The 16773-nt window shown below is 40.0% G+C and overlaps 2 protein-coding genes across 2 annotated transcripts; one reads left to right on the top strand and one right to left on the bottom strand.

Moving 5' to 3' along the window:
* Positions 1–372: 372 nt before the first annotated feature.
* Positions 373–8236, top strand: rsph10b (radial spoke head 10 homolog B). The gene is given in 20 exon segments (XM_084741532.1): positions 373–387; positions 454–563; positions 565–783; positions 891–966; positions 1727–1795; positions 2011–2184; positions 2258–2343; positions 2423–2543; positions 3434–3595; positions 3931–4039; positions 4160–4275; positions 4372–4561; positions 4684–4792; positions 5635–5714; positions 6051–6199; positions 6431–6535; positions 6615–6797; positions 7293–7392; positions 7597–7782; positions 7785–8236. Coding segments are annotated over 20 exon segments (2400 nt in total). The 3' UTR covers positions 7826–8236.
* Positions 8237–8473: 237 nt separating this feature from the next.
* On the bottom strand, positions 8474–16437 carry dlgap5 (discs, large (Drosophila) homolog-associated protein 5). The gene is made up of 19 exons (XM_084740267.1): positions 16310–16437; positions 14833–15080; positions 14523–14719; positions 14353–14427; positions 13878–13917; positions 13679–13783; positions 13450–13548; positions 13210–13284; positions 13068–13105; positions 12741–12961; positions 11924–12097; positions 11752–11840; positions 11461–11621; positions 11259–11360; positions 10781–11036; positions 10016–10671; positions 9321–9486; positions 8891–8934; positions 8474–8732 (listed from the first exon to the last, which is right to left on the bottom strand). The coding sequence occupies exons 2-19, from the start codon at positions 15068–15070 to the stop codon at positions 8625–8627; spliced, it is 2844 nt and encodes a 947-aa protein (XP_084596393.1). The 5' UTR covers positions 15071–15080; positions 16310–16437; the 3' UTR covers positions 8474–8624.
* Positions 16438–16773: the final 336 nt, after the last annotated feature.

Below are 16773 nucleotides of genomic sequence, written 5' to 3'. Positions count from 1 at the left end.
TTTGTACTGTGATGGTAATTTAGTGGTCGAAGAAGCCGCTAAAAGTACTTGAACTATTGAAAGTAACAGCACTCAGTACGGGAAAATAATAGCTGGCAGCTAATTTAATTGTATGTAGTATTTTTGGATTTCTATTATTGCTGCTTGCATTTTACTACTTTATATACTGTTGTATAGTTTAATCTACAGCAGTGCATCATATGTTTGTAGCATCGCCATTCTGTGGGAATCAAGTATCTATAAGAGTCTTGTTTTCAGTTTTGTGAAAATGCATTTTCCACCTAAACCAAAAGGGGTTTTATATAGAAAAATTATGGATTAAAATTTTCTCAACCCATTAAGAAACACTTAACAATAAACTGGACATCCCTCATGCACAACACTGCAGTAAGTGTATTTAGTCTCAGTCCACCACTGGTTAAATCGCTGTATTAACCTTTTTGACTGAGAAAGGTTTCCGTAGCTGTAAGCTACCTTCGTTACGGTTACCATGGAGATGATTCTGGCGTTTACAAGACACTCAGGGCGGTGAAATAAGGGAGGGAAAAGAAGAAAACTACGATAAAACGATAAACAACAAATGGAGAAAACGTGCGGAAACGCAGAGACAGTAGACGACAAAGAAAAGAGAAAGTCGGAGAGCTGCTCTGATGGTTTAAAGGCGGATTCAGCGGATGAGGAGCAGAATCAAGCCAACCTCCATGAAGACCATCCTGACAGCGATGAGAAGCCCGACAGCGACGTTTATGAACTCCCCAAACTTTTCAGCTTAGTGGTACAGAGGTACATAACCAGCCATAACATTCATTTTTAAAATTATTCTTTTAGCGCACCCACACGTTGGACTGACTGTAACTGAAGTGTAATAACGTTTGGTGTCTCGTTAACAGACATGAAGGGGAAACGAGTGGAGACCAGTTTCATGGAGAAGGGGTCGCTTGTTTTGAAGGAGGACATGTGTATAAGGTACGATGCAAATAATAAAGGGGAAAGACATTGCTTTTTTTTTTTTTTTTTAAGCAAGTGAGGGAAAAAATTGCTCACCCATTTTCTATATCTGATCTAAATTGGAGAAAAGGTGAAAAATGTTTTTGCATGATAATCTCTCTAAGTTACTTAAAAAGTTTTGTCAGTCATTTTTTTAAGTGTTTGTTGTTGTTATACTGATTCCGGCAAAAAAAAATGACAGTAGTATGCCATTGCTCATACATAATACAGTATATATGTACCACATGTTCAAAATGCGTGGAGAAATTAAAACTCACCTGGAAGAAAACACAAATATTTTAGTGCTATTTAGAATAAGGGATAGTGGTGCACGTCAGCCTCTTGTGGCTTAAATAAGTATTACAAATGAGTACATGAGTCCTACAGCTATATATAAAAAATAATAATAAAGAGAGGAGAGCAAACTTTTTAGATTAGATTTGGAAAATGGATCACCAGAATTATTTTTCTCAGTTCTGTCTCAGGGCTTCCATAAGTAAGCCTAATGAATACTTAAGCCAGCAGACCATCAGAAAAGCAATTCTTGACCATTTATGTAAATGAAAAAGACAAATAAAGTAAAATATAAAATGCATGCTCAAATACATTCTGAAACTTCTCAAGAAATGTATTTAAATTTCCTTTTTTTTCCAGTTTCCATAAGGATAAACACGTAAAAATTCTATATCTATAGCTAAACAAAACTATGTCATAAAGTCACTGCTTTGTTTTTCTGTAGGGGATGTTTTCTAAAGGACTTATGAATGGACATGGTGTCTTCACACAGGCAAGCAGACTGAAATATGAGGTATATAATAATGATATATTAACTGTATTGAACTTACATTTTATTAAGTGTATCTTAAGTCATTTTCACTTTACAACAACCCAGACATGCATGTTTTATACATAAAAGTCAAATAAAATAAGTAAGGTGAAATAAAACAGAATATGATAAAATAAGGACTTTGACAGGGGTGGTAAATGCAAACAAAATCTTGAAGTGAATTTCTAATCAAACAGGGAGAATTTATGTGCAACAGGCCCATGGGCCAGGGCACCTACACCTGGCCGGATGGCAGTTCGTATACGGGGGACGTGTATAGTGGAATACGACACGGGACTGGAACCTACAAATGTGCAAAAACTGGTGTGTCCTACACTGGACAATGGGATCAGGGCAAGAGGCATGGAAAGGTATGATCCACCAATTTATATAAAGTACAATCTTATTGTTTAAACTTTTTTTAATTGAATGTCTTTGTCTTAGGGTGTAGTGTATTATAACCATGATAAGACCTCTTGGTACAAAGGAGACTGGGTGAAGAACAACAGAGAGGGACGGGGAGTGAGATGGTATGTATTCAGTACGTGATTTAATCTGTTGTATGAGCTGCTTTTGAACTTCCCAAAGGTAACATCTGTGTTTTAACAGCTACCCCTCTGGTAGCGTTTACTCTGGTGAGTGGAAGAACAACCTGAGACATGGAGAGGGCACCATGAAGTGGACAAAACTGGGACAGGAGTATGTTGGCATGTGGCAGAACGGAGTGCAGGTATGAAAGCATACCATGCACACGTGTATGTAGTATTGTCTTAGCCCTCTTCCAGGTTATTTACATCAACATATCCAGCTCTTTATATAAGAAAATGTTTCCAAAGATCCTGTGTCATAGTTTATTATATATGAGACATTTCACTAATTCCAGGACAGTTACTTTTTATCCTCCTTAAAGGTATAGTTCTGATTATTTGAAGCAGGGTTGTAGTGGAGTGCAGAGTCAACAACAAAAGGTACTTTAGCAACTTAAAAAAGGTCAGCTGAAAGAAAAAAAAAATCAGAATCAGTTCAAGTGTAAGTTATATTTAGTGTTTTCACTGCTTTACTTTGCCACTAGACAGTCTGACATGAAACTGCTTTTATGAAAGCAAAATATCTCTCTCTCTCCAAACCAACCAAACTCCATAGGAGAAATCAGTAATTCTGCCTCATAGAACACAGAAGTTGCTGATGTGCTGCTGCCTGGACATGTTTGTTTGTGTTATTGTGTGAATCCAAACAAACCCTTTAAAATACCGAAGTCACACAATAACGCAAACAAGCTAACAGATTAAGACAGTGGTAGACTGGTAACTCCTGGGTATTGCCAGTTAAAATGACTGTTTTTTCCAATGGAATTTGAATGGTTTGGAGAGGGTAATATTTGGTTTATATAATGATGGTTTCCTGTTGGAAAAGGCTGTGTGACGACAAGGTAAAGCAGTGAAAATAATCTAAATAAAGTGCACACACTGATATTATTTTTTTTTTCGTGGCCAAAATGGGTTTCCTGCCAACTGGATAAGTACCTCATGTAACCCCACTTCAGATAATCCTTACTATCCTTTAAACTTAAACCTGATTTACATTTTTGTTATGAATCTCATGAGCTCTCTTCTCTGGTAGCATGGACGAGGCACGCATGTGTGGCGAGTGGAGCAGTATCCCCAGAGCAATCAGTACACTGGGGATTTTGTTCAGGGTCAGAAGCACGGACGGGGAACCTTTTACTTCGCTAATGGTGCCATCTATGAAGGGGAATGGAGTAACAACAAAAGACATGCAAAGGTTAATCAGTGACACAGTACTCCCTCTCACGGTAGACACACATACATGCCCAAATTCAGACAGCTTCAGAGTAAAAAACATGTATTATTTATTGAATTAATGCTGTTGAAGTGCATTATAACTAGCAGAAGATTGACTTCACCTACTTCGTGCACCTGTTGCATGCAGATAAACTCTTTCCCTTCTGTTTGTGATTATCTAGCGTCAAGAGGAAATATTCACTTGCTTCCTGCCACTTCCTTGACTCACTTAAATGCAGTAACACACCTATGTTGCACACACACTGTATGTCATTGAAAGAAATTCTAAAAGTGACTATATTGTGTGGTTCTTAGGGGAAATTCACTTGTATGGATGGACGTGTCTTTGAAGGAGAGCTTATGGACAACCGCATCATAACAACACACAACCTGAATGGAAACAGAGCTCCTGTAGCCCTATGTGGTAAACACCTACAGTACCTCAGCTCCATTCAAAATGCTCACCCTACCAGCCAGGAGATCATTAACAGACAGTGTTACAATTCTCAGGTACAAAGGCTAACAATTTTTAATTTTGTTACAGGCCCATTTCCCCTGTCAGTTAGTAGATCATCTAGCCTGGGACCAGGCATGGCTCTGAACATTGAACATCTTCTGAGTATGATCCCTGAGACACAGCGGGGCATGGAGCGTAAACAGGTCAGGCCCCTGCCTCAAACTGTGACATCTTTTCCCTACATCCTAATTTTTTCTTAGTTTCAGTCCTGCCCTGCTGCTGTGTCTCGTGTGTAACAGGTAGAGTCAGTGGTGCTGATACAGGTTGCAGAGCTGAGGTCTGTCTACAGTTTCTACAGTGGACTTGGCCACGCCCACTCCACAGATAATGTTTTTGTGCTGACCCGCCTTCAGCTCTGGCGCCTGCTCAAAGACTGTAACATCCACCATCATGACATCAGTCTGACACAGATCAACCGTTTAATCAGAGGTGAGACGGACCGGCACTCACCATATCACATGTACATGACAGGGCATTGACAGCTTCATGATTACAGTATTTCTGTAGAGTTGGACACATTGCTTAATGTTTTTACTCTTCGTGTGTCTCAGTGGATGCCACTGCAGCAGAGATCCACTCTCCTTTCACTCCCTTTCTTCTTCCGAGGCTCCTCAGCTGTCTAGTGGTTGTGGCCTACCACATCTACCATCAGGACGTGGCGTAAGAGATGATTTCTAGCAGATCACTAATGGATGAAATGTGTTTATCACATAATTCTGTACTTATAATTATGTAAGAATAACAACCAGACTTTTAGTCATGCTAGCAACATGGTTCTAGCATATCCTTTGGTCCACCACTTTGATCCAGACTGAAATATCTCAACAACTTTTGGATGGATTGCCATGAAATTTTAGACGGACATTCATAGTCTCCACAGGATGAATTCTAATGACTCCTTGACTTTTAATCAAGTGACTGAGGTTGTTATTTGTAGTTTTGTGTGAAATAATATGTAACAACTATTAAATGAACTGACATGAAAGTTGGTACAGACGTTCATGTTAGGTAAAATTTTTATTTGTCCAGTATTTAGGTTTATAACTAAATACCTACAAAACTAATAACATTAGCATCAGCATCAGCTGCACTTGGTGTTTTGTGCTAATTAGCAAATATTAGCAAACTAAGATGGTGAACATGGTAAACAACATATATGCTAAACCTGCTTAATATTAACATATTTGCATTGACAGTGTGAGCATGATAGCATGCTGACTTTTAGTTCAGAGCACGGCTTTGTTGAACCCAGTCTTACTCACTTGATGACAATGGATTCAAGCATTATCTAATTTGAAAACAGATGAAGTGGCCATAGAATTTTTTTCAAACTATAAATGAGCTCCAGTGATGTGAGAGTTACAAGGTTTTCATTCAAAGGGCAACATGGAGACACAAAAACTACCAAAGCAAGAAAAAACAATAATTTGAACATAAACTGTTTTTTAAAACCTTGGAAACTGATTTTGAGCAGAGAAACATAACTTCCCCTCTCTTCACAGGTCACAAAAGCACCTTCTTGCTGCCTGCTTTTCCAAACTGATGACAGACAACATCCTACCTCATGCTAAAAATGTAAAAGGTGCTAACTGCATATGGGCACACACACATATCAGATGACAGAGGAACTTGCAGACTGATTTAATACAGGATAAGAAACCACAAATGGGAAAATTAGGATAGCCAAACCACTTGGAACCTGGGAAACCTGGGAATGAGACTCAACTGTCAGCTATCTTTCTCCAGAATTGCTTACTGCACTTTTAATAAGATTAAATGCAAGAGTGCTAAAACATAGCATAATTGTATTTCTTACATGTTCTTCGATTGAGACATCACACCTACAGAAACCAATAGTTAGCTCTATATTTTGCAGTAATGGCTGTGCTCATTGTTGACTGTGAATGTGTTGATCCAGGCTTCCTGTTTAGGCAGCCAGACTGTGCAGTGGTGGCTATGAACTACTTAAAGACGTGCTGGGAAATCTATCAGGCTTACTGCAATGACAAAGCGTTGCCCAGAGATGAGCAGACCATGACCTGCCGACAGCTGCTGTGGATGTTCAAGGTGCAACAGACTACAGCACAAAGATTACCATGCATGAGCTACTTCATATTAATTTTACCACCTAGCATACGAGAGGGATGCAGTTTCTGTTGCTTGTTGCCACAAAACCCAGGTTGCCCAGGGTTGTATGACTTGATAAAAGAATTGAATTTATTATATGGTCTGAAAAAATACTTTCACCAACACTGAGTTTGCGTCAAAGTGCTCAACTCTGTTTTTTCTCTCTGCCAGGATCTACATCTGCTGGACAATAAACTGACTACAGTGAAATTGCTCAAGATCATTACAGCAGAGAGCTGTGATCCCAGCAACCTGTCCTCCTGTTTGGATCTGGAGGTCTGCCTCACGATGATTCACTCACTATGTCTCAGCGCACATTGAAAGATTCAGTTCTAGCAGACTCTTTCTGCTGCAGATTACATTCCTGGAGTTTTTCGAGGTGCTTCTGGGCTCTGCCAAGGTGAAGTGTCAGCAGGTTTCTGAAGGCCTGGAGGAGGGCCAGTCGCTGTCCAGCCCTGATACTGAGGCCAGGAGGGATCGGCCTGAAGTGGAGGCCAGCGAGAAAATGTTGGAGACCACAAACAGCCCATCCCAGTCGGTAAGATCCTTTCTCAAGCCTCTAATGACCTCTGCACCTCTTCCCCACTGCATGCAAAAACTGTAGTTAATCCAGCAACCTGTGATTTAGTCTTATACTTTAGGTAAAACAAGGAAATCTGCATAAGAGAACAAAACACAAGAGTGACTTTTCTTTTCACTCACTCAACCGTTCTTCAAATTGGTAACAATTGGCTTGTAAGTTGATAGTGAATTAAACTTTACTTAATAGTTATTTATCCGTTAACAAGCATTCAAATGTTTATATATGCTTTATAAACCATTTATTAAGCTGTTAAGTTTTATGAACAGTTGGAACTTTATGATGAGAACTGAAATGATGTCAAGACAACACATTCTCACTCCCAACTTGTCAAATGTGGCAGCTTGGTCAGCAGCCTTATGGTATGTATGTAAGTGTGATGGCACCCCTCTAGCATAAGTTTTGTATACGCTCTGAGCTTTATAATCTTATTGTATTTACATCTTATCGTAGCCTGAGAGATCAAGTGACACAGCAGAATTATCCACTGGTGAGGATATGGAGCGTCCACAAGATGTCACAACTAAAGTCAATGAGGATCCTCAGTCTGCAGGTTTGTTTTGCTGTTTTTTATTCACTGGGTCTTTCAAATAATAGTTTGTATAATGCTATTATCAGGTTGTGTAAGATGACTGAATATGCGCAAATATTGACCAATAGGTTTTAAGATGGTAATGCACATTTCATTGAGACACATTTAGTGTTATCCTCAAAAGTTTTTTAATTCATAACATAATGTGTCACATATTTCCTTCAGGGCACAGAGAAAAGCATAGAGGTGAAGGAAAGGACGAGCAAACCAGAGGAATGGAGGCCAAAGAACAGGAGCTTTCGATCCAAACAATCCATCAGTTCTTCAACAACATTTTCTTTCCAGCATTTGAACATTATGAGTTAGTGTCCGGAAACATGAAGGGAGCGAAGCAGCACTTGGGCTGTGGGCCGACAAAAAGCCAGGTAGTACGCTTCTAGCATTTCCCAGCTAAGATTTATTTACGTCAGCTCAGTTGAGTTTTATGTGGTCAGTGTATTAGTTTCTACATACTGTATCATTTCTCAGGAGATTCACCCAGGTACAATAAAACTCAAGGGATCCCAAAATCAAAAATAAATTGTCTCTTACCTGTAGTGCTATTTAATCAATCTAGATTGTTTTGTTGAGTTGCAGTTTGGAGATATCAGCCGTAGAGATGTCTGCCCTTTTTCAAATGGAACTCAGTGATACAGTTGGCAGTAGAGCTGCAATGATTATTCAATTAGTTGTCAACTATTAAATTAATTGTCTACTATTTTTGATAAATGATTAATTATTTGAGTAATCAAAATAAATAAATACCAATTCTCTGAAGCCAACTTCTTTAATGTCATTTTCCGTTTGGGAACTAGTGAGCAACATTTGACCACCAGAACAGTCTACATGGATAAATTATATGATGAGAAAGATGAAAAAAAAAAAGATAGAAAATAGTTTTGATCTTGGGGGTGAACTGTTCCTGTCTAAGTTGTATTACAGGCTTAATATTACAATATTTCAATTTAGTTTATAGTCTTTGTATTGAGAATTCAAACCATCATTAAGCATCAACACAGCCACCAGATGGCGCCTATCACATGATTCTTGTTGTAACTAGAACTTTAATTAGACAGTCTTGCAAGAAAACACTATTTTCCATTTTATCTAAAAATATATGTCAAAATCACTCTTTTTTTTCAAAAACCATAACAAAATAAGAAAAACAAGCATGTGAAAGTTAAAAATGTAAAAGAAAATCTCTTTTCTGCACATTAGAGGGGTGGGGTGAAGACCATGAGGTCACTTGGACAGACAGACTGCCGTATCCGGTCCTTCAGGTCCGGAGTGAAGAGAAGCAGTGCAGACTCTGCTGTCTGGGCCTGAAAAATGCAAAAATACAGAGAACATTCAGCAATAAAGAAATGTATGTTATAATTAAAGTTAAGAGCCCATTTAAATAATTTATTGTGGAATTAATAGTCAGTGTTGGGAAGTTAAACAATTATACAAAAAAAAAAAAAAGGAACAAAGTATTGACCTGTGGTGATTGAAGAGTTAATGCTGAGGACACCGCTGGCAGTGCTGTGGTGAGAAGTGAGCATAACAATGAGACAATGTGCAACTTGTAACATCAGTGTAAAATAAACCTTTTCCTAATGAAAGCTCAGTGTTGTTACCCCCATATAACCAGCTAATCACAACAGTTTCTCTAAAAGTTGTAACATGCAAATCCGTTGTGTGAAAATTAATGATTTATCAAAGAAAAAAGAAACATTGGTTTAAATTAGCAAAACTAGAATTTTTAAATTGAAGGTATTTGAGTGTGGTAATTCTAAGAGTACAACTAATAATTTCATATAGAAATCTTCCATATGCAGTTTCAACATGCATTAGTGTTGCTAAGACATGAAACTCAGGTGAACATAGACAACGTGTGCAGGCATAGTACCTATGGGCATCAATCATACCTGCTTCTTGCTGAGTAAGCAGGTCCTCACATTGACCTCTGGGACTCTCCATTTCTACATCCACTGCCATGGGTGAGAGCGTCTCTATGGCAACTGTGTTCCTTGGTGACAGGCTGCATCTTTGTGTAGGCTGAAGGTAACGCTCAAAGTCCAAGCCGGGAATTTCCTGAAATTACAAGAGAATAACTTATTGTACAACCTGTTTCATAAAAATTGGGACATTGTGTAAAACATAAATAAAAACAATGCAATGATGATACGACAACAGTCCTCCAGACTGTTGAACAGCTGAAGTCATAGATCATGCAAGAATGAGAAAGAATTTCACTTTCAAAACTTCAAGTGTAGTATCCTCAGTTCCCAAATGTTTTCAACGTGTTGTTAAAGGAAAAGGTGATGTATCTCAGTGCTAAACATGCTTTTGTCCCAACTTTTTTTAGAATGTGTTGCAGACGTTGATATGAGTGAATATTTACAAAAGACAAAGTTTGAGCATTAAATACCTTGCATTTGTACTGTATTCACCTGAATATAGGTTCAAATGGATTTGCAAATCATTATATCCTGTTTTCATTGTCATTTTACACAGCGTACCAATTTTTTTGGAATTGGCACTGTATAGCAAGATTTAGGATTAAGATAGGAGGCTGAGAATACAGAAACTGGACTCTACTTAAGCCTGAAAATGTGTTTACCTCAACAACTGAGCTGTCTGGTGTGTGACAGACAGACTCTTGGACCTCCACAGGGCCTCGCACAGCAGGAGGGGAAGAGCTGGGAGGCTGGCTGGGAGTCACACAGGGTGACAGAGTGAAACTCAGACATGATGAGGGCTCAGGTGCCTGGGAGACTGGAAGAGGTGTTTTGCAGGGAGAGAGGGGAAGGTCAACATCGACAGCTTCTGTTGAATCATCTTGCACCTGGACTGCAGTGATGGTTGGAAGTGAATGTACGGATGTGGGCACGCTCAGTTTAGGAACAGAAGCAGTGCTTTCCTGTGTGGAGGCCGTTTCTGACTGACAAGCAGCACTTCCCTCAGCCTGGGTGTCATCTGAAAGCACTTCCTTGACAGGTGAGAAGCAAAGAGAGCCATTTACAGTGTCCTTTTTGTTCTGGCATGACCGAGGAGTGCCTCGCTGGGACCATGATGCTTGTGCTGGGGTTTGATTGAGGGCAAGATGGAGCTGGGCAGGAGTGTGGACGGGCTGAGCAGGAGAGTCGGCGGCATGAACAGGGGTCTGTGCCAGTGCGAGGGATCGTCGAGTGACTCTTCTGGGGGAGAGGTAGTTGGAGCAGGGAGAAGCCTGAGGCTGCATGGCAGCGCTGAGACGGGTGGATCTCCTCTGTGAACCTACAAACACAGCAAGATGTATGACGTTATTGGTGTAAATCTTATAGCCCAAGCAAACACTATATCTACATGAAACAAGGCCTTTAGTGAATAGTTACGTTTCTCCTACCTGGTGGTTTTGCTGGACTCTCCACCTGGAAGAAACCTCCATCAAAGACCACTGAGTCAGTGGGCTGGGGCTCTGACTTGGGTTGTGGTTCCTGAGAGTTTGGGCAGGGGGTGTCCTCATCGTTACAAGCATCCTTTGCCGCTTTCTCTGCCTCAGCCGCCTCCTGTCTGGCTTTCATGGCTGCTTTCACGGCAGCCAGGCGAGACCTGGCTGCTGCCTTGGCTCCTGTCGGCTTGGCAGGTGCAGCTGATGGTTTCTGGGAAAGAACAGGACAGGCACGATGTCTCAGAATCAACACAGTGACTGTTTTTACCCAAACCAGTTTGTTACTTAAATACAGCGACTCAAGAAAAGTGGTTAAAATGCAGATTACAAAAATGACCACAAATGAAAATGTAGACCATATATTGGTAGCATGTGTGATCATATAGTGCATTTTAAAATACTTAGACTATATAGACACAGAGAGAGTTTTCACCTTCACTACTTTTTTCTGTCGCGGAAGTGGCTTGCGCTCCTCCACCCAGCCTCGGCTTTCTGCTTCTTTCAGGGCATCAAACTTCTTGTTGACATCCTCCACCTGAAAGATGGCAAAAAGTACAAAATATCTATCCATCTCCGGATGCACTGTGTGTGTGTGTGTGAAACAATGTCTTGTCCCTCTGTTATGAGGCACTCACCTGGTAATAAACCATGTCCCAGAATCCCTGCAGGTCCGTGCAGGTGGTGATCTTCTCCCCTCGGTTGAACTCGCAGTCATCCACCAGGCCACTGAACTGGTTAAAGCGCTCTTTCATCAACAGCCTGGCCTGGCCGACTGCTGTACGCATGCGATCCCTCACTGAACAGATGGGCAAAAAAAAGACAATTATTCAGTTATGGTATAATGTCATTTTCACCATATTAGGAACAACATCAGTCTCTATAGCACCACATTAAACAGAGCCACTTATTCAAGAAGTTGAACTCACTCTCTTCTGGGATGGACTCATCCTCCACTTTGGCCTCCCAGTGGACACACAGACTCATCAGTCTGTCCGTCTCATTGCTAATTTCTGATCTGAATAAGAGAAAAAAGAAATTAATGAAAAATAATTATAGAAACTGAGCAGCAGAAGAGTAGACAGAAAAAAGGTATGCCACCTGAAGTATGGTACGTCATGCTTTGATTCCAGGGGGCTGCCTGGAGTCGGAGGGGCCATTGTGGCAGATGTACGAGGGGGAGAGCGGCAAGGGGATTTAGGGGGAGGTGGCTTGCTTGGCTCAGAATGAGGCTCGGCGTTGAACAAGGGGGGTGGTGGAAGACTGAAGGTGGGGCTAGGTAGGAAAAGGGACAACATGGCATTGAGACAGGAGAACAACATGTTTTTTGTACAAACTTTCTTAAAAGCTCCAAAGGTAAAAATCCATAAGTAGGCTTACATACATGTAGCATCAAGTTAAATGCAAGGCTTTGATGCCAATATTTAAATTTAAGGTCAGTTGCAATAAAACATCAAATGTGCGAGTTAAAGCTACTATAACTTGTTATGACAACCACAAACTTTGACTTTCTTGACTTGTAAAGTTCTGTTTTGGAACTGACAAATATATGTCTAATTTATGGCAATTCTGACGTTATATATATTTTGTGGTTAAAATGGTGGAAACACCACCACCTTTGTCCACAGGGGCCTCCAAAATCAACACAGTATCAAAGCAGTAGCTTGTAAAGTAGATTTGTTCATTTGTTTATTCATGTGAAAAAAAGTACTTGCCCTTAATGACGTTAAATCGCTACAACTGTAGTACAGCCAGAATCTAAAATAAGGCTATATCAAGCTAGAATTGTAGACTATTTATAAGTAAATGTGAATTTAAGACAGATTTAAGAGACAATTTTAAGGAGAATTGTCACCACCCCAAATATTAAAGCTTTCACAATGTTTTAAATATTCAACAATAATAAAAAAAGACAGACCTTGGTGTAAGGAAGGCATTGGCTGAGCGCGGAGTGAGCGGCTCAAACTTGAAGGACGACAAGCCAGTGGGAGCCTGGAAGACAAAACCCTTGGGAGCAAAAGAGGATGGCTCCTCAACAGGTTCCACAGCAGGGACAGACTCAGCTGGAGTTTGGTCTACCACCATGTCTTCTTCCTCAGAGCAGAGAGGTTTTTGCACTGGCTCCTGCATCACAGGCTCCTACACAAGACAGAACCGACAAACTAATTGATCAAGTTACTGGTTAAAAAAACGAAGGTAGTCACAGGTTCAACACACCACATATAAAACAGACAGAAATGCTCACCTTGAGCACAGCGGGTTGGACAGTGTTATTGTCAGTTTCTGAGGTAAAAAGGAGATATAAGCAAAATAATCAGAAATTAAAACAATTGTTCTCGTGGGGGGAAAAAAAGACGACCTTCATCTATGTCAACATTTAATGATACCTTTACAGTTCCTTTCTCCATCAGTAGGGTGAGCCACAGTGTTGACAAATGCTCTGCTCCTTGTGCTTCTTACATCTAAGGACGAAGAGAGGCATTTAAAAATATGAGTGGTTTTATAAAACCCTTGCCTCTCTGCGTTTGCTTTGAAAGTCACATCTCCTGTCCTTTTAGGGATTTTATGCCATACAATAATAACAATAAAAAAAAATGCTTCAACTCTGGCCTTGGCTCAGTGTGTACCTGCAGACTTGTCCTTGGGTTTGTCTTTCACCACCGGAGCTGCTGTAACAGGAGGCCTGTTGGCTGATCTGGTGGACAAAGCTCGTACAACAGGCTCCACTACGGTAGGATGGCATGACACAGAGACACAGATTGAGATGCAAATCAGGAAACACGATAAGGAGAAACCAACACGATAGCTGAGCTTAAGGTCCAGTCATATGGGAGGATTTTTATTCTTATTTGTTACCTGCACAAACTTTGCTCCTGGTCTTAGCTGGTGCAGGTGCAAGCACAGGAGCAGCCTTAACAGGGGCTGCCCGGCTCCTGGTTGATCTCTCCACAGCAGGCTGAGCTGCAGGAATAGCGAAAGGTCAGATCAAAAATACACCAGGCAGCAGAAGACGGGCTGCTTTGTTTAAATGAAAGCGGCGTTCAATTACATTTACCTCTCTTTGCTGCAGTGTTTGTATCCTGCATCTTCAGAGGCTAGAGGAAAATTGGCAAAAGTTAAGCAATGCAACAGGTTAGCTTTTAATGTGATGGAAGGTAAAGGGATAGTTTGGATTATGTATGAGGTAATTTATCAATATTCAGTGTATTAGTTACATTAAATGGCAGTCAACATAACCCCAGTTATGAGAAGCAGGTAGGAGTACAAGCATGGAAATTGCAAAATAAACTGTTTTTTAGGTGAACCTTTTTAAATGGCTAAAATACTATTTGTTGCTGCCCCTGTCCACAGCAGTACATTGCTCAGCTTCGGTGCTGGTGCTCTTCTCTGCTTCTCTAAAATGGGGGCGTGCTGACTGGCATCTACTGTAGTTAATACACTGCCTATTGATAAGGACCTCATACAACTCCACATCAAATAATCAGAAATATCCCTTTAACGTGGCAAAGAAGTCTTGGAGAAAGTAGTACCCTCTGCACTTGTAGCTGCTGTTTCATCGAACGAGTGACTCGGATTGTCTGGGATGGAGCGGTGTTCATTTTTGTCTGAAAGACAAGCAAACATTACATTGGAGTCATCATCTGAGGGAGACGTTTACAGCAAACAGTGTAAACCAGTCTATTAATGAGTCCTTCTTCACCTCCTTAGCTCTGGTTGGGGCAGCTGGAACCATGGGCAGAGAGGCAACAACAAAGGTGTCCTTTGGATGATACACGCCAGTCTTAAAAATCCCTTTACGCTCCTTTTCTCTCTTTTCCTTCTCCTTCTCAAGAGTCTTACGCTCTTTCCAGCGCTCAAGCTGTTTCAACCTCTCTTCTTGACTCTGGGTCAAAGTAGCTAGAATGATGGAACAGAAAAGGGCAGAGTAGCTTGATAATCACAGAGGGGTTCTATAAACATTTGGCTGCTTATTAGATTTGACTTCTAAGCAATGGAAAATGAAGCCTTACCTTTAGCCAGTTTTGTATTGTTCATTGTCATCTCCTGAATGGTTGACATGTTGGCCATAGCAATGGAGGCGTCCAGGGAAGAGATTTCCAGCTCTGGGAGCTTGTCTAGCTTCCTGCGTGTGTTCATGGCCCGTTCTCGGTTCTCCTTCTGGGACTGAGACTTCCTACGGGACATTTTTACCCTCAGCATTGACACACTGGTGTCCCGCTGGCGCAGGTGAGCAAAGCGAGACTCCATGTTCAGGTATCTGGAGATATTAGGAGGAAAAGAAGATGTATTATAGGTACAATACAGTACAATGGGATAGTTATCAAGAAGCAGTAATTGCAAACATAAACATCTGTATAACAACTAGTGCTGGGCAATATAATGATATTATATTGTATTGTGATATGACACTAGATATTGTGATAGATTCTGGATATTGTTATATCGTGATATGTCAGAAGTGTTGTCTTTTCCTGGTTTTAAAGGCTGCATTACAGTTAAGTGATATCATTTTGAGAATTTACCAGACTGTACCAGCTGATCTATTATTTGCCTTTACTCACTTAGGCATTATATCCACATTACTGATGATCATTTATAAAATAATCTCACATTTTGTGAAAGCACCAATAGCGATCCCTGTAATATTGTTGCAATATAATACAAACTTATTTTATCCCCTCAGCCACTTCCACCCTTCGGAGTACACAACATATCAGTCACAACTTACACAATCAATAATTATCGATATCGACTGATATGAAACTTCACTATCGTGATAGGTTTTTCGGCTATAACGCCCAGGCCTAATAACAACTACCTGCATATACAGTATACCGTATTTCACTTCTGAATCACATTTAAAAAAATATATTAATAAGTATAAATAACAAAACAAAGGGCTTTAGTCTAACAGTCTGTTGTCTAATATCATTTTCTTTCCTTAAGTAAAATATCTCTATTAATTAACATTGACTGCAGGACTTTTTGTGGCTTCAAAATGTAAATAAAATGCTCTGTTTGTGTCCTGGGAGGTTTAACTATAACGTAAGTTAGCTAGCAGTTAGACTGTAAATTAAAGCAAAAGTCAAAAAGCCACTAACGTTACAGCAACAAAACACAACACAGTAACTATGCTAAAAGGACGAACATGAAAGGGCGAAACTGGATCAGGATGTCATGTTAACGATCGGAGTCATCACACGTCGAAAACTTTATTTGTGTGAAGAAACACAATGTACGCAGTTATTTAGCAAAGCTACACAATAACCCACCTAGCTAAAGTCTGGGAAAACTGTAAGTTAACGTTAAATGAATTCAAAATGTAGCTAATATTCACACGTTAGCCCCCGAAATTAGTGATTCAGCTGACGTTAAAGCTAACGTAACGATTGATCATGAAGCAAGACGAAGTCACCATAACATCTCAGGTCGCATCCAAATGTATCAACTATTTATTTAGATTATATAATATGAAGCCCTTCTTACCTTTCTCTTTTCCAAAAACACTTTAAAAAACAAACTTCCTCTTCTGACCGTCCAGTAAAAAAACTTACTGCACAACGGACGAGTCCAATCTGACAAACATAACAATCATGGCGGGTGACTTTTTGAAATTCATCTAAGGTGACGCCGATTGGCTGCAAATCAGGGAACGGTGAGCGCTGATTGGTTCTTTTTCTTCTTTTTCAGACAGCGCTGGTAACAACTAAGGTTTACCGCCACCCATTGGTCTGGAGTGTGAAGTTAGCTGTTCACTTGTATTGTGTTTATTTTGTAATGTTTTTCATTTCGGTTTCCTTTAAAATCATATACAAGTTTTACCCTGCAAAGGATGTCATTAATAAATTTAAAGATGATATAAATATTAATTGTATTTTTTGCCATCTTCACTGGCATTGTCAGTATCTCAAAATAAGGAAAGATATTTATTTTTATTATTCAAATTTAAT

The sequence above is a fragment of the Lutjanus erythropterus genome, chromosome 17 (genome assembly GCF_056507025.1).
Source record: "Lutjanus erythropterus isolate fLutEry1 chromosome 17, fLutEry1.hap2, whole genome shotgun sequence".
Classification (NCBI taxonomy): Eukaryota; Metazoa; Chordata; class Actinopteri; order Lutjaniformes; family Lutjanidae; genus Lutjanus; species Lutjanus erythropterus.
Note: the sequence above shows the minus strand (reverse complement) of the source record. Positions and strands in the feature narration are given on the sequence as shown.

Coding starts and splice junctions, on each gene's coding strand:
- dlgap5 (XM_084740267.1), bottom strand. CDS start 15,070: ATGGAGTCTCGCTTTGCTCACCTGCGCCAGCGGGACACCAGTGTGTCA. Junction 13,918..14,352: donor AGCAGCTACAAGTGCAGAGG/GTACTACTTTCT, acceptor ATTTTCCTCTAG/CCTCTGAAGATGCAGGATAC. Junction 12,098..12,740: donor AATGCCTTCCTTACACCAAG/GTCTGTCTTTTT, acceptor TTTCCTACCTAG/CCCCACCTTCAGTCTTCCAC.